The sequence below is a fragment of the Camponotus vicinus genome, unplaced genomic scaffold, assembly GCF_025532165.1.
Source record: "Camponotus vicinus isolate PSW18456_S1 unplaced genomic scaffold, iyCamVici1.0 SCAF_6, whole genome shotgun sequence".
Lineage (NCBI taxonomy): Eukaryota > Metazoa > Arthropoda > Insecta > Hymenoptera > Formicidae > Camponotus > Camponotus vicinus.
This window is the reverse complement of record NW_028141978.1, coordinates 18,934,845-18,952,609: the sequence shown is the minus strand read 5'-3', so window position 1 is coordinate 18,952,609 and position 17,765 is coordinate 18,934,845. Positions and strand designations below refer to the sequence as shown.

Genomic DNA, 17,765 nt, shown 5'->3' with positions numbered 1-17,765 from the left:
GTACGCCAAGATCCCTAAGCATCTTATACGCGACAATGCGAGTCTTTTGATTTTATTTAAACAAGACAGCACAAACTTGAAACATGTGTACAACGATCATGTAAATACCGACATGTCTTACAACGATTTCCGCGCATTGTGTCAGAAATGTTGGCAACGCAAATATGGCTTCGTAGTCATTGATAAAGACAGCACGTTGATCAATGGACGATATAGAAGAGGATTTAATGATTTCGCGATACCGTAAAGCGATCAGTCGTCATCGACACATCGATCAAGCATCATGAACGGCGATCGTGAAAAGATTGCGATAGAGATTGCAAAAATGAGCGAATCAATTCGCAAAAAATATCGCGCTTTGAAAACTGGTAAAATGGAGGAAGACTTTGCATTGGAAAGACAATTTAAGCCAATTACCGAACCTTTAAAACAGCTTATCGAAAATACTGTGGAATCTGTTGCGCCGAAAATTGAACCATTGAGTTTAACGTTTGGAGAGAAGCACGAGGAAAAAATAAAAGAGTCGAAGTAAGGAATAAAGCGAGCATGGATAAATATGCCGATAAACGATTCGCCGATATATTCGACACCGAATCGATCGAAACGAAGGAAACAATTTTCTAATATGGCTACTGTTTCTACTCCGATGAAAGTACAACCGCGTCAAACAATACCATCCCCGTCCGTCGAAGAAATTTATGAGACCACGCCCGATTCGTTTGTAACATCGGTCCGACATGAATTAGAAACGTCCGAAGGTCAGAAAACGTTCCGAGATCATTTTGGTCCACTAGCGCAAAAATATATAGGAGCTATCATGAGTGTTGATAAAAATAAGAGTATGGATTACGTCTACGGTGTTAAATTTACCAGCGAAGGAATGATGCTCGGTGATAAACGTTTCGATGTGGACATGGAAGATAATATAATTATCGATGGAATAAAATATACGGGATCCGAAGGTATCTACGATTTGATTTTTAGAAAATTTCCCAATCATAAAAAATACACTCAAGACGATTTGTATAAATATCAAAGTATATTAAAAGCAACAAATGCGCATAAACGTGACAACAAAGTTAATAATCCTATTAAAAGTAACAAAGGATACAAGTACAAATATATAATTGCACCATTATTCCCTGATAGAAAGGTGGGAAGAGGTATAGACGCGCCGCACACCATGACGCTAAGCGACAACATGATCGATTACGTGCATTGGAACGATCCCAACGAATTGGTAGATCGTTTGCGATTGCTGGACGCCTCGCGTCGAGCCGGCAACAATGCTCACGACAATGAAATCTTGTCAATTATCGAAGAACTTCGCGAGGCTGGCATTATTATAAATTAAACTATGCGTCAACGATACATGTCATTCGGTCAAAGTTCTCGGTACCGAAATGTCGATTAATAAATTTGGATTATCGCTCGGAACGTCGAATAATTTGTACTATCAATGGAATGGATTATTGAGAAATTACGTTCGCGATAACGCTCTCTGCCAGACTACTACCGGCTTTGACGCAAGGTCGCGCAAAATTCAACGTGTAGCGCAACCGGAAACTGATACTGACGCCGTCAACAAACGATACGTGGATAAACTTTTGAGAGATCGACAGGGAGAAATTGAGCAAAAAATTATCACGCTTGAAACACACGTGCAGGCGCTACGAATAATAATGGACGAGATAAAGAATGTGCTGAGATATACAACATCTGACTCGACACAGTAAACGAGAGATACTAATATCGCAATATTAATTATGCCTCGATCAAACGTGCGAAAGAAGATAAACACCTCCGAAAAGCGACAACTTGTCGAGGAACTACATGCTCCGGCGAGAAGAAATTTTCCACGAAGACGCGTCATTGTACGCGGATACGACGATCTGTGGCAGGCGGACGTGGTCGACATGCGTTCGTATTCTCGACTCAACAAGGGTCATAAATACATACTCACAGTTATCGATGTGTTGAGCAAGTATGCGTGGGCCGTACCGCTCAAGAGTAAGAGCGGAAACGAAATGTCCGAAACGATTGCAAAGATTATTGGAGACGATAAAAGGTGTCCGAAAAATTTTCAAACCGACAGAGGAAAAGAATTTTACAACGCGAGTGTGCAGAAACTCATGAAGAAACACAACATTAATCATTACTCGACGTATTCCATTATGAAAGCCTCGGTCGTGGAACGATTCAACCGTACTTTGAAAAACAATATGTGGAAAATGTTTACGCTCAACGGAAATTACAAATGGATCAACGAGCTATCTCGACTCGTTGCAGAGTACAATACGCGAAAACATCGCACCATCGGTATGAGACCTGCCGACGTCACTCCAGCGATCGCCGAAAAACTTTTAAATACGGTGTATAGCAAAGTAAAAATTGCGGCTCCGACAAAATTTAAAGTAGGCGATTCGGTACGCGTAAGCAAATACAAGACCATCTTTGAAAAAGGTTTCACACCTAATTGGACGACCGAAGTTTTTAAGATTGTCGAGGTGCAGAAAACTAATCCCGCGACATTCATACTCGAAGATTCGCGTGGAGATCCCGTCGCTGGAGGATTCTACGAATACGAATTACAACGCGTCGCTAATCCCGACGTATATCTCGTGGAAAAAATTTTGCGGGAAAAGGGTGATGACGTATACGTGAAATGGTTGGGAATGGATAAATCATACAACTCTTGGATACATAAAAATAGTGTATTATAAATATTTATTAAAATAATATACATATAAACTATATAAATAATTTAATATATAAATATTTAATAATATAAAAATATATAAAATGTATTAAATATAAAAATATATACATGGTTATGTACAAAATATACAATTAATAATAAATAAAATATACATTTATTTACAATGGTATTCTATAATGTCCCCATGGTAACGTATCGGTGGTTTCGGGTACGATATACCGCTTATCGTCGTACGGACTCAGAGCAATTTTCGTCTCGCAGATCGTGTATACTTGGTGCAGTTTAGATCGTATACACGACTGCTGACGCGTCATTTCAATTTCTTCTTTCAAACACCGCGTGTAGTCGTCAAACGTTATCGTTCTCGCAACAACGTTACTCTTGACACCTTTAACTTTCTTCGTGTCCTTTTTTCCATTCACTCGTAACGCGTACATCTTTGCTCTGAGCCCGACGAATTCGGTCATTATGGTACCGTTGTTTTCGTCCTTCATCAGGCCCGGTACCTTTTTATTTACAAGCGGTATACCGTACGCATTATCCACTGCATAATCGCTCGTGTCGAATCTGATGATATCGCGCTTCATATTCTCATACACATCCGCGCACTCAATGTGATATATGAGACTATCCGTATCGGTGTACATTACCTGGCATTTGTCGCGATACATTGGCGTCATATACTCGTGATGAAACTCGTACAAACATGTCTTGGATATGTCGAGTATGCACATACCCACGTAAATCGGTTTGTAGAATTTCACCTCGAGTTTGCGCAATTCCACAGCGATTAAGTTTTCTGAAAAAACGCTTCTGCTGTGGAAATTTGGTTTCGCGATCATTGCCTCTGCGCCATACCGACCATCCCACTTTGTTAATAATTTAACATCGACACGATTGCGCACATTTTCCATCGTTTTACCAAACACTGCATTGTTCATTAATTTATATAAATTTTTTTTCGAAATCATTTTTAGCCAATGTTCTAAAATGTGTATTTAATTCTATGTAATTTCGAAGCCACGGAGATTGTGAAAACTGTAAAATTCGATGTATTTTTGTTACGCGAAGACCGTGACGCGTACACTGCTGCAGGTTGCGATAGTGTATCACGTAACGCTTCTTATCGTATAGCGTTGCAAGCAGTTTGAATTCCCGCTTGCCAGGTGGTTTGTCGCGTGTCGGGCAAAACGGTAGGTCAGTGTGTGCATCGTGAAGATGTTGCGGGTACTCGAGGTCCACTTCGAGGACATAGCCTGTAGGCGAATCTAGCGTGATGGATGATACATCAAAATTGGTCACATCGTCGACCCATTGAAAATTGGCGTAAGGCAACGGTTGACACATTGCCCATCCGTACAAATTATTTACATCAAAGTACATCAAGTACGATGATGGTTTCGATGGATCGTACGACTCCATGTACTTGTTATTAGCGCGAGCGTATCTACCCGAACATTGACTCAGACCGCCGCGTATACCACGTTCGATGAACATAACCATGTCGATGTCAGTAAGCAGCTCGAACGTGATCTTGGTATGTTTCAACATGGCGTCCCACGTGTATCCGGGGAGAGTATAGTAATACGCGGGGTCGAGTCCGTAACTTTCGATACATTTATCTCGAAAGTTTTCGAAAATGTCGGCTAATAACAAGACATCAATTTTAAGATATAAATCGCTATATTCGCCTAGCGTTCGAATGGAGAATCGCGTCCAGATGTTCTCGGCGTGCGCGTAATCGCTCTCGGATACAGTGTCACCGGTCAAGGAACTGTAAAACGATTCGCGCGGTGGTAAACACGTATCTTGCAACCTCTCTACAGAGTCGATGTATTCGTACGGAAATACACCTTTTCGCGTTAACAAATTGAAATTTTCTGTTGATAAATTTTGAAATTCTGATTTTAAAATTTTGAGTTTATCTTTGTCCAAAAACGATGCCAATTTGTCGAGACTCGATGCGAGAAATTTGAATGAATCGATGAAACGTAATTTTACATGATTTTTTGATTCTTCATCCATACAAACATCTTTTGTAAACGAAATATATTTCTCTTTTGTTATCGGAAGTAACTCGATTTTCCCTTCGAACGATGTGGCTATTTCCTCGATAATGAAATGTGAATCATAACCGGATAAATTGTGAAAAACTATGGGAATACAAAAAGATTCTTTATAATTTAAATTGCAATTTGAGTGTGCTGGACCTCTGTACCGCCCGGTCAGATGGCAATGATCGCGAACGCGTGTATCGTCTTGCACGAACGGTTTTTCGCATATATGACATTGAGTGGCGCTATGGAATTTCTCCCACTCTTCGGACGTCAAATTTACCATGGGGACATTTGTTTTTAAAATATTTTTTACACGTAACGCTAAATTTTTGAGGTCTGCGGCGAACCATGCTATACAATCGGCGCTACGACGCGAATGGTACGCCGATAAATATTCGTCGTATGAACAATGTACATAATAAGCTATACTAAATACTTGGTGATGTTGACGCAAATTTCGCTGTTCTTCATCCATCTTGGCCAGAACGCATTCCAGGTCGGCGTACACGACGAACGGGAGCCGCTCCTTCCGATTAAAGTTGTTGAACGATAACCACTTGTCCTTATCGCTCGGCAATCGGACAGCGCAATCGTTCATCTTTCCGCAGTCGACCGTATGCGACTGCAACTTGGCGTCCGAATTAAAATAGTGCAGGCATCTGTAAAAGAAAAATTTTTTAAAGATTTATATAACAAAGTGTATATAACCTATAATTATTCAATATAAATTAAACTTACCGGTCGCATATATATTTCTTGTGATCCTGTTTGCTCAGTTGTGAACTCACGAGCCGGGATAAATTCTTAATCCATGCAAAATGTCCGACGCTGTTGTCGTCTTCAATGTAAAGCAAGTTGATATGCTTGTCCTGCTTCTGCTGCGAAAGACGCATCGGGACAATGCTGTTCTTGTCTTCGATGTTGTAGACGTTGATCGAAATGTTATTGGCAAGTTCAAAATTTTTTATTTGGTTCATAGTCACTGGAAACTCAATGTTCTGGAGATTCAGCACTGTCGTGTAATGCGGGTACGATGATTCCCGATTCGTGTCTCTTTCGGCGGGGTATAGGGCGGCGACCACTGCCCACGCGAAACACGCATTGTCTTTAGATTGTACATTAATCACCGCTCTTTTCAACATAATCTCCCGCGGTAATTTGATGTGACACCCCGCACGCATAGGATTATACTTATTTATATTTACAGTTAAATTTAGTATTCGCGACAAAGCCCACCCGCTATCGCGTTCCTGAAACTCTTCCAGAGACGCTAGGGTGGGTTCGATAACACGCCGTTCGTACCACTCGCGTAAATCGGATGTGCGAAAGAGTTCATAGTTTCGCGTATTGATACTTTTGTTGGCGTGTTTATCCCCAGCCACGAATTCACCGTTAAATATAGTGTTCACTTTCACATTACAGTGTTTTTTCATAACGTCCTGCACATGTTCTATCACTATGTCTTTGGCGTCATCGAGAAATTGGCGAGGTTCAATGTGATTATAGTTTATCACCGCGCCAGTCGATACGCGACTCTCGAACGCCGTATCAATCTCGCGCCACACAAGTCTATTTTGACGCGCGCTACATCCGGCACCCGCGTGTACGAAACGTCCACGTACCGAATTTTTCAACCCTTCGAGGCGCGCGATCCGAGCAATCAGCGATTGTCGATTTCCGATCGATAATCGCGGTCGCTTGATGCGACTTTGCTCTTCCAACGACTCGATGTATTGGTCGCATCGTTGTTCCCACACAATGTAATCTTCCAGCGAATCAATCAATGTGGATTGCTCTCGCAAATTTTGTTCCTCCATATTGTAACACACTTGCGAAATGCGCTTCCCAATGATAGTTCCGGATGTACTTTAGCAAAATTACTGGCGGGGCGTGCCTCTTGATCATGATTTATATACTGTCTCGTGCATATCATCGAACATTCTAGAATGATTTCATCTTAAAAAATTCCCCGGAGTAGCGTCTGCAATTTAACCTTGATAATTTCGCGTTTTGTCACGTACATTTGAAAAATCTGATGTGGTTGCATCGGGAGCAGCCGTAAAACGGCGCTTGATTTTAGCACATTTAGCTAAATCTTTGTCTAGGGGTGATGTGCGTTTTAACCTTGGCGGTTAATCTTTGTTCCGATGCACATCTTAACCTTGAAAATTTCGCGTTTTGTCACGTACATTTGAAAAATCTGACGTGATTGCATCAGGAGCAGCCGTACATCGACGCTCGATTTTAGCGCATTCAGCTAAATCTTTGTTCTGATGCGCAATTTAACCTTGAAAATTTTACGTTTTGTCACGTACATTTGAAAAAATCTGACGTGGTTGCGTCGGGAGCAGCCGTACATCGGCGCACGATTTTAGCACATTCAGCTAAATCTTTGTCTAGGGGTGATGTGTGTTTTAACCTTGACGGCATGATTTATATACTGTCTCATGCATATCATCGAACATTCTAGAATGATTTCATCTTAAAAAATTCCCGGAGTAGCGTTTGCAATTTAACCTTGATAATTTCGCGTTTTGTCACATACATTTGAAAAATCTAACGTGGTTGCGTCGGGAGCAGCCGTACATCGGCGCTCGATTTTAGCGAATTCAGCTAAATCTTTGTTCTAGGGATGATGATGTCATCGCAGCCGTATATCGGCGCGACAAAATTTTAGAGGAAATTAAAATGTCGTGTCAGCAATAATCCCCTCTACATTGCAATTTGCGATACTATTTGAATTGATATTAATTCTAATACGATCAGTATTGCATCAATCGCGCGTGTGAAAGGTTCACTGAAGAAATCAACATGAATTTTTACGTTCCGATTCGAAACGGTGAAACTCCACCGTGTAAGAAGCAAAAATGTGACACGTAAGTTTCGATCTTTAAACATTTTATTTATTAATTTTTTTTAAATATTGATCTAATTTATATATTTTTATAGCATTCAGCCTCGTCGTGCGACTCGCATACTTGGAAGAAGATACGCTCTAACCCCAACGTCGTACAAGTATTTGGACATTGGAATAAGCGTTGGAGCTGTGTCGTACGTGGAACTGATTCTCGGTGATAATCGAGGCAATCAAATAGTGTTGCCTTTTTCAACGTGGAATTTGTTGATGCAGAAGCAAGCAGACATTGAACAATTTCTACAATCGACTGCTCTAGCATTAAGGATTGGAGATTTATCGATCGAAATGTATCAATCGAAAATTGTAAAACTCACATTATGTGACAATTCTTTGTACATGAAACCACCGACATTATTACATTTATTTAATTTTGAAAATTGTATCGATCATATGCATAATTGGTTATGCGAGAATACGTATCTCGTGAATGAAAAGTTTAAACAATTTGAAACTGTTTTACGACGTAACAATATTACTACTGTATGCGATGCTGTAAAAACGATACGCGATAGTGATGTCTTTAACAGTGAATCATTAATCGATTGTGAATTATTAACATGCGCTGGAAATGATATTCTTTATGATGCTTGCAATAAATAATTATTTTTATTCCATCTATGATTTTAATTCTTTCCTTCCATACGAATAAGAATAGTTATATTTTTCTCAACACGCTCCGCTAAAGATGTAGAGAAATGCTGAGGTAGATGAGACGTGATGCTCTAGTTGGAATGAGACAAAAGATATTAAAAGATATATAATGAAGAGGAGTCTGCGACATTAGAATATTATTTCTTTCGTTGTTCTGTGTTTCGTTAGTCTTGTGTTACGTTAGTGCAATGGCTGAAGACGATGTTATTATCATCGATGACGATACGGATGATGATGATTATTGGATGGAAAGAGAGAGAGAAATGGATGAGATGGAGAGAGAGAGAGAGGAGAGAGAAATGGAGGAGGGATCATCCGATGGGAAACCTGATTTCCGTTTTCGGACTAGTGATGATGAAGAATTACTTCAATACGAGCGGGAACAACTTTCAAAGAAGAATCTAGAAACTTCAATCGTTCAGTTTATAAGACATCAAGAGCTCGGCTTGGAAAAACCTCGCACAAATTCGTTGAGGACATTTCTTCTAGCTCGAGAAATATGTGCGCGAGATTTTGCAAAATATCATGGATGTAAATGTTTCAATATAGAACCTAATCATTCTAAAGTAAATTGTATTGGAAACAAACTGCGTGAAAATCTCGAATTAATAGAAGATTTTGAAAAATTGAAAGAAGATGATCATGAGAATATACTACGGCGGAAATTGGAAACGTTGAAGGTAAAATATTTTTGTCGATGTGTTATAAATTTAAAACATAAAATTAATATGTTTGATTTTAGAGTTTACGCGATGATATGAATGGTCGACGAGAGGATAAACAGATATGTGAATCCAAACCTGCATCAAAATATAAATTGTGTGTATTGTATAACGGTGAATGGAAAATGCCATGGAAAGTATTGTAAGTAACTTTCAATTTATAATACATCAAAAGTTCTAAAATAAATTATTAAAAAACTATTCAAATGTCTTTTTCTGTTCCAGGAGCGGCTCCACTCAGCCCGGCACATCGACCCCTTAGCCTTCTAGGAGCGGCGTCCCTTTAGTCCGGTGCATCGCCCCCTCCCCATATATATATATATATTTTATATTTTTATATTTTTATTTTATTATTATATTACTATTCTTATTATTATTATATTTTTTAAATTTTAAATTTTATATTATTATATTATTATTTTATTAGACACACACACACACACACACACACATACACACACACACACAAAACACAAATTGTATAATACACGCACACATTTTAAAATAAATGTTATATTTAGTATTGAAAAGAAATGTATTTATTTACGCGCCTCTCCTTGCGTTCCCATCCCTTGCGTCTCTCTTGCGCTAGTTGTAAGTATAGCGATATCGTTCTCTCTCTCTTTCGTACGCGCTATCGTTCCAACAATAAGTCTCGCGTTAGTTGTAAGTCTCGCGATATCTTCGTTCTCGCTCGCACGCGTTATCTTAGCTATTATCGTTCTCTCTCGCACACGTTGTTCTCGCGATATTATAGTTCTCTTTCGTATGCGTTCTCTTCGCGCTATTATCGTTCTCTCTCATTCACAAGCTCGCCGCTATCACTCACTCACTTACCTTTGCGTCGTCCTGCTCCCACCTATGTGGCATCTTACAATGCATCAACCTTGTCCCACGTTGACGCCATCCTTGTCACACGTTGATGCCATCCTTGTCGCACTGTCCTCTTCACAAACACTTTACGCTATCCTTTTCCCACACGTAGCGCTATTCTTCTCACACCACCGTCTTCTTTCCGCGGATCCCCCCTACCCGCGCGGACCCCCTCGTCCATCGCTCGCGCCGCGGATCCCCCCTACCCCCGCGGACCCCTTCGTCCATCGCTCGCGCCGCGGATTCCCCCTACCCGCGCGGACACCCTCGTCCATCGCTCGCGCCGCGGATCCCCCTACCCGCGCGGACCCCCTCGTCCACCGGTCGCGCCGCGATCCCCCCTTCCCGCATGTGACGTCATCATCCCCCGCGTGACGTCATCATCCCCCGCGTAACGTCATCATCCCCCGCGTGACGTCATCATCCCCGCGTGACGTCATCATCCCCGCACGTGACGTCATCATCCCCCGCATGTGATGTCATCATCCCCCGCACGTGACGTCATCATCCCCCGCACGTGACGTCATCATCCCCGCGTGACGTCATCATCCCCGCGTGACGTCATCACCCCCCGCGTGACGTCATCACCCCCCCCCCGCGTTACGTCATCCCCCCCCCCCCGCGTGACGTCACCCCCCCGCCCGCGGTTCCCCCTCGCCCCTCACCCCCCCTCGGAGCCCCTGCGTTAGAACCGGCTTAGTCTTACTACTTATATCAGAAGAATATTCTGCTTTACGACATTTCTCTTTTGCTATTGAATAATTGTCTGAAACAAAATAATAAGTGACATATAACGTAACAAGGTACAATAAATAATTTTTTTATTAAAACATAATAAATAGTATATATTTACCGAAAGTTCCATGTCTTAGAATCCGAACAGGATATGAGGGCCAACAAGTATTTGGTTCTTTGTGATTTCTAATTGCTGCAGTTATTTTATCAAATGGAAGCGATGGCCAATAACACCTATTGTTAATTAACCAACTACATGGAACCGCTTCCACGGTATCTTCGTCCGTGAAAATAACGATTGTCCACGTTTTTGCCATATTTTTCTACACAACAATTTTCTCAACAATTTGTACATAACTGGGTGCATCCAGAAGTACGACCTTGAAGTGAGCGGTCGTGCTTCTGGATGCATCCAATAATTCCAGATCACAATAATTCCGAATATTATAAATGTAGAATCATACCATCAATAAAATTTATTTCACAAAAGAATAATTAATATATTTTTATTATTTTATATTCATAATTTAATATTAACATTTTTATTAATAATTTGTTAATTTTAATTATAAAATATTATAAATAGAATTGACATTACTTAAATATAAAATATAAAATTCAATCGACATTACTTAAATAATATTAAATTAAAATTTTTTAATATGTAAAAATAAAATCATAATCCGACCATAGAGAGTGAAGTAAAGGAAAAACAACAAATTTATCTTTAAATTGTAATCTGACACATTTATGCAATATTTCATTAATATTCCACCTTTGGAGATTGTTACTAATATTTTCCAAAATAAATGTATACCTAAATCAGAAGATTTACATGGTTCATTATAAAAAGCTGTTATTGATTCATATTTATTTCCTATTATTACTGCATTTTCACTGTCTATACTAGCAATATTTTTAATTAAAATGATGTCACCATTGTTTAACGTACAACAATTATCTGGTTTTTTTATTTTCAAAGTAAAATTAGGAAACACTATTTTTTCTCACTGACTTCTATATAAATTTCGATCTAAAGGGCTGTTATTATGTTTATTTAATAATTCGGGTTCGATGTTCAATTTATTTTCTTTGTTTAATTCTGCGAAGTTTTCTTCATATATACGATTTATTATTTGTTGTATCGATTTATCTTTTTTACGAATATATCCTTTTATTTTTTGCATATGATTTTCGAAGGGGTAGGCACTGTAAAACTGTCTTTGTAAAAGACCAAATTTTTTTACATCATGATATACATGTAACAAATTATGTATATTAATTGTACAATTGTCTTTACCATACAAAATGATAAAAGATTTTACAAAATAATTAAAAAGAGAATTAGCATAATCTAAATGTTTAATATGAGGAGATGATAAAATAGTTACAGCAACATTCAAACACATAAAATTGAGATAATTGTCATGACTGAGAACAGATTTTAAAACAACAGGCCCTGTGTATAGTAAAAATTGCCTGAATTCTGTTGCCTTCCACCTTCTACTTTCTTGTAACGATCTCGGTTTACGATTGAATTCTAATGGAATATTTTTAGCTTGATTTATTAATAAATCAGAAATTTGTGAAATTTGTGTATGAGAAAATTTTGTTGGTGGTTTATCAAAACACCACAAATGTATTAAAGTTCTTGTAACGCCCAGATCAATTAAGTGCATTGGCTCTACAGGAAAATCACTAATCATATTTAAATCTTTAATTAATTCAAGATCTGAAATTTTTGAATTTACATGATGTTCTTCTTGAGTTTTTGATCTAAATTCAAAATCGGTTCTATTATGAAATTTTCTAAAACTTGAAAAACAAACTTTACCATTAATATAATCCCCCTCAATATGACATTTTGTACATGAATAATAACCAGTATGACCTTTAGTAAATTTAATAAACGCCTTATCAGGCGTATCACATATAAAACCTTTAATTTTAAAGGGATAGTTAAATTCACTTATTGTTACACCATGCGTTGATAAATCGATAGCTTCATTGATAAAATCTTTTAGAAATACATTTGCATCATTTGGTTTTGTTTCTCCGTGATATGCCTACAATACCTACTTTACAACGATTTTCAACTAAACTGCATAATATTGGCCACAACTGTTGATTTGAACTTTTAAAAAGAGGTAAGCCATCAATATTTATATAAACTTCTACTTGTAAATTTTTTAAAGTTATAAATGAAAAAAGTTTTTGAACGCAATTATTTAAACCGAAATGAAAATAATGTCCTGGTTCAACAATTTTTAAAGCTATTTTTCTAGGAGTTTTCATTAATACGCGAGCATCCGAAGGCAAATCATTATGTTTTGACTTTAAAATACCTAATAATTCATTCAGAGCAGTATGAGTAATTTTATTTTTCAGAGCCCAAGTAGCTAATTGAGATGCTAACGAAGATTCATTAGCTGTATTATTGAAATTTTTATTACTAATTAATTCATCGTTATTCAAAGTATTTTCATTATTCGAATCATTGTTGTTATCAGATTCATCATTATCTGAGTCAAAATTTTCTATATCATCTATATTGTTATCTATATTGTTATCTATATTATCTGCTATATTGTTATCTATATTACTTATATTGTTATCTATATTATTATCTATGTTATCAATCTCAATAGTGAAATCATTATCCAATTCAATGTGACCATCAATGCATGGTGTTGTAAGAAATTCTTTATTAATATCATTATTTTTATTTAAAAATTGAGCAAAATCATCAGATTTAATTAAATTTATTGAAATATCTGTACAGGCTTTTGCGCGCCTGTAATATTTAGTAGAAATTTTAGGCATACTTACTTTTTATTTTCTGTATAACAGTCTCTAGTGCAATCTCCCAAAACCTGGTGGTCTTGCGCTCCAGAATTAAAACTCTATAAAATAAAAAATGTCTTAATTTATATTTAAAAGTACTTATTCTAAAGAATATAGAAAATAAGAATGTGTTCATGATGCATTTGTATTTTAAACTTTCATATTTTAAGTCTATGTGCTAACAATAAATTAAATTAATACTTTATTTATATGACAATACATATTTTTTATCAAGCAAGAATAGAGTTTAAGGAGCCTATTCTGTAACTTTTAACAATGTTGTTATGCATTACTGCACAGATTTTGTGTATCATATAATAGCTGCGCAATGATACACAACAACATATCATTAAAATATAGAATAGATTCCTAAGTGTACAGTATTTATTTATTTGCTTATCGTAATTATAATCTTTTTTAAAAATATTATAAATATATTATGAAATAGTTCTGCTTTGATATTGAATCTATTCAAAAATCATCGTTGGCTGAGATGTATTCACATAAGCTAAACACTGACACATTTTTGAAATTAATTTATATTTTTAAACATTTTTATTGACATTTTTGTTAATAGTAATAATTATAAGCTAACAAAATCAATAATATACTAGATATATATCAAGCATTTTTCAGATTTTTACATATATTGTATCAAAATTACATATTCTCAATAAAAATACAATATAACAGTAACATATAACATTATAATGTTATAATTTCGTATTCAATAATATGTAACTGCAATGTAATGTGTCTTGTTTATAACAGTTACATTTGTTGAGTAGGAAATTATAACATTAATATATTATATATGTTGTTAGAGTATGATATTTTACTGATGAGAATATGTATATGATTTTGATTCAGCACAGAAATCTAAAATATGCATACATATATAAGATATATAATTCATTTTGTTAGCTTGCCATAATTACTATAACAAAAAATGTCAATAAAATTATCTACCCTAACAGCACATTGTGAATATTTCTCCATCAATGATGACTTATTTCAAACAGAATCAATATTATCGAAGCAGAATTACATCTTTGTTTTAAAATAAATTATAATCACGATAAGCAAATGAATAAATAGTACTGTACACTTAATTGTATTCTATTCTTGTTTGATAACAAGAAATACATGTATCAATAAAATACCAAATTTTTAGGTTATAAAATTGCCCAAATAATTTTTACAAATACGTGTAAAACACATGTACTACACAATTATACATATACTTACAGTTTTAATTCTTGTATCCATACAGTCGTATCCTCTCTATTTTGTAGCCGTTAAAACGGCTGATTGATTATAATACTTCACTGAATCTCACGATTGGAATCCAAACGTTCACTTTCAGGAAATAGCGGTAATCGAGCATCGATCAACGTGTCGCGCGTGTCGCGCGCTGTGACGACGATCGATATTATTAGCTCTGCCATTTGTAATATTATTTTCTTTTTTACCATTGGCTATGCAACTCGTGAACTAAATATGAATCGTGCATTACACACAATAATTGTTAGTGTTAATTTTTTGATCACAAATGCAAACAATGAATTTTATGTAATACTTATTATCATGTAATACTTATTATTTATTATAATATTACAGATGAATTACGATAAAGAATTTGTAAATTTTCATCCTTTTTGGAACAAAAATGAATAATCCAAAACAAGTCCATGTACGAACATCCATTGGACGTATAGTATATATCCATAAATTAATTATATAAAGTGGATTTCAAATGGATGTCCACTGGATGTACATTTATTATTAGACAATGTACGTACTTATATGGACGTACAATGGACAACTGTTTTATGGATATATTTCCATGGATATATGATCGTAAAATGGACGTAAAATGAATGTCCATAAGATGTACTGTGCTATTTGGGATGATTATAATTTATTTTAAAATAAAGATGTAATTCTGCTTCGATAATATTGATTCTGTTTGAAATAAGTCATCATTGATTGAGAAATATTCACAAAAGCTTTAACTATCGCATTTTTGAAAACAATTTATATTTGTAGATAATTTTATTGACATTTTTTGTTATAGTAATTATGATAAGCTAACAAAATGAATAATATATCTTATATATGCATGCATAATACATATTTCAGATTTCTGTGCTGTATCAAAATCATATACAGGGTGACCCATTTTAACTTAGGCAGCCAAATAACTCGAAAAATAAGCAAGATAGAGAAAAATGTTTTAGACAAAAGTTGTATGGTTTCGAGGGGGCCATAATATGGTATCATTGGTTTGACCTTGAAGAGTCATTTGAAGGTCACGTGAAGGTCACTTCAATTTTTTTAAATGGAATACCCTATATATTTTTGTACATTCTTGTAGCTTATTTCGAGAGCTTTCCAAAACACTATAATTAAGTACCTTTCCGTTAAGTACTTTTTGAGTTATGATGCTTGAAATAATTTCCTAATTTTACATAAACCGTAAAATATCTTGTAAAATATTCATTTTTCGATTATCTTACCTTAATACTTTTATGTACAAAATAATGAGAGGAATCAATTGGTGTAAAGAAAACACATAGTTGTTTTTAAGAAAAAATATGGAATTGTTAATTGCAAATTACATATTTTTTCTTCGAAACAACTATGTGTTTTCTTTACACCAATTGATTCCTCTCATTATTTTGTACATAAAACTATTAAGGTAAGGTAATCGAAAAATGAATATTTTACAAGATATTTTACGGTTTATGTAAAATTAAGAAATTATTTCAAGCCTCATAACTCAAAAAGTACTTAACGAAAATGTACTTAATTATAGTGTTTTGGAAAGCTCTCGAGATGAGCTACAAGAATGTACAAAAATATATAGGATGTTCCATTTAAAAAAATTGAAGTGACCTTCACGTGACCTTCAAATGACTCTTCAAGGTCAAACCAATGATACCATCTTATGGCCCCCTCGAAACCATACAACTTTTGTCTAAAACATTTTTCTCTATCTTGCTTATTTTTCGAGTTATTTGGCTGCCTAAGTTAAAATGGGTCACCCTGTATATATTCTCATCAGTAAAATATCATATTCTAACAACATATATAATATATTAATATTATAATTTCCTACTCAACAAATGTAACTGTTATAAACAAGACACATTACATTGCAGTTACATATTATTGAATACGAACATATAACATATTATAATGTTATATGTTGCTGTTAGATTGTGTTTTTACTGATAATATGTAATTTTGATACAATATATGTAAAAATCTGAAAAATCCTTGATATATATCTAGGATATTATTGAGTTAGCTTATATTACTATTAACAAAAAATGTCAATAAAAATGTTTAAAAATATAAATTAATTTCAAAAATGTGGCAGTGTTTAGCTTATGTGAATACATCTCAGCCAACGATGATTTTTGAATAGATTCAATATCAAAGCAGACCTATTTCATAACATATTTATAATATTTTTAAAAGAAATTATAATCACGATAAGCAAATAAATAAATACTGTACACTTAGGAATCTATTCTGTACCCTTTAATGATATGTTGTTGTGTATCATTGCGCAGCTATTACATGATACACAAAATCTGTGCAATAATGCATAACAACATTGTTAAAAGTTACAGAATAGGCTCCTTAAATTCTATTCTTGCTTGATAAAAGATATGTATTGTCATATAAGTAAAATATTAATTTAGTTTATTGTTAGCACATAGACTTAAAATATGAAAGTCTGAAATACAAATGCATCATGAACACATTCTTATTTTCTATATTCTTTAGAATAAGTACCTTTAAATATAAATTAAGACATTTTTTATTTTATAGAGTTTTAATTCTGGAGCGCAAGACCACCAGGTTTTGGGAGATTGCGCTAGAGACTGTTATACAGAAAATAAAAAGTAAGTATGCCTAAAATTTCTACTAAATATTACAGGCGCGCAAAAGCCTGTACAGATATTTCAATAAATTTAATTAAATCTGATGATTTTGCTCAATATTTAAATAAAAGGTAAAACTTCCGAATAGCCCCTACCTCCGAATTTGATGAAACTTCCAGCATTTGAAGACTATAACAGAACACATTCACACCATAAAGGATTTTTTGCGGAAACGAGTAGAAGTAAAGAAACTCAAAAAAGAAAGTTTTCATATATTTCGCAAAAGATACTTATATAAATATCAGAAACGTATATACACACATACATACACACACACACACGCGCGCGCGC

At 35.4% G+C, this 17,765-nt stretch overlaps 4 protein-coding genes and 1 long non-coding RNA gene across 5 annotated transcripts in view; 1 reads left to right on the top strand and 4 right to left on the bottom strand.

Annotated features, from left to right (window-relative positions):
• Nucleotides 1–17,765, bottom strand: part of LOC145973432 (uncharacterized) — a 234,534-nt gene that overhangs the window by 211,197 nt on the left and 5,572 nt on the right. The gene's annotated exons all lie outside the window — the stretch shown is intronic.
• LOC145973054 (uncharacterized) lies at nt 2,586–3,816 on the bottom strand. The gene has a single exon (XM_083102209.1). It carries the CDS (start codon nt 3,688–3,690, stop codon nt 2,878–2,880), a length of 813 nt encoding a protein of 270 aa, XP_082958335.1. The 5' UTR covers nt 3,691–3,816; the 3' UTR covers nt 2,586–2,877.
• Nucleotides 5,511–7,948, bottom strand: LOC145973100 (uncharacterized). Its single transcript, XM_083102289.1, has one exon. The coding sequence runs from the start codon at nt 6,591–6,593 to the stop codon at nt 5,511–5,513; it is 1,083 nt and encodes a 360-aa protein (XP_082958415.1). The 5' UTR covers nt 6,594–7,948.
• On the top strand, nt 6,285–9,328 carry LOC145973802 (uncharacterized). Its single transcript, XM_083103373.1, has 3 exons — nt 6,285–9,024; nt 9,087–9,208; nt 9,292–9,328. The coding sequence occupies exons 1-3, from the start codon at nt 8,533–8,535 to the stop codon at nt 9,326–9,328; spliced, it is 651 nt and encodes a 216-aa protein (XP_082959499.1). The 5' UTR covers nt 6,285–8,532.
• On the bottom strand, nt 10,616–14,941 carry LOC145973042 (uncharacterized). Its single transcript, XR_014439344.1, has 4 exons — nt 14,767–14,941; nt 13,504–13,577; nt 10,793–10,997; nt 10,616–10,705 (listed from the first exon to the last, which is right to left on the bottom strand). It is a non-coding gene; the product is annotated as an uncharacterized LOC145973042 (long non-coding RNA).

Bases quoted from the DNA above. Each gene is read 5' to 3' on its own strand.
- LOC145973054 (XM_083102209.1), bottom strand. From the start codon at position 3,690: ATGATTTCGAAAAAAAATTTATATAAATTAATGAACAATGCAGTGTTT.
- LOC145973100 (XM_083102289.1), bottom strand. From the start codon at position 6,593: ATGGAGGAACAAAATTTGCGAGAGCAATCCACATTGATTGATTCGCTG.
- LOC145973802 (XM_083103373.1), top strand. From the start codon at position 8,533: ATGGCTGAAGACGATGTTATTATCATCGATGACGATACGGATGATGAT. The intron at 9,025-9,086 runs GTAAAATATTTT...GTTTGATTTTAG, and splicing joins GGAAATTGGAAACGTTGAAG to AGTTTACGCGATGATATGAA. The intron at 9,209-9,291 runs GTAAGTAACTTT...TTTCTGTTCCAG, and splicing joins AAAATGCCATGGAAAGTATT to GAGCGGCTCCACTCAGCCCG.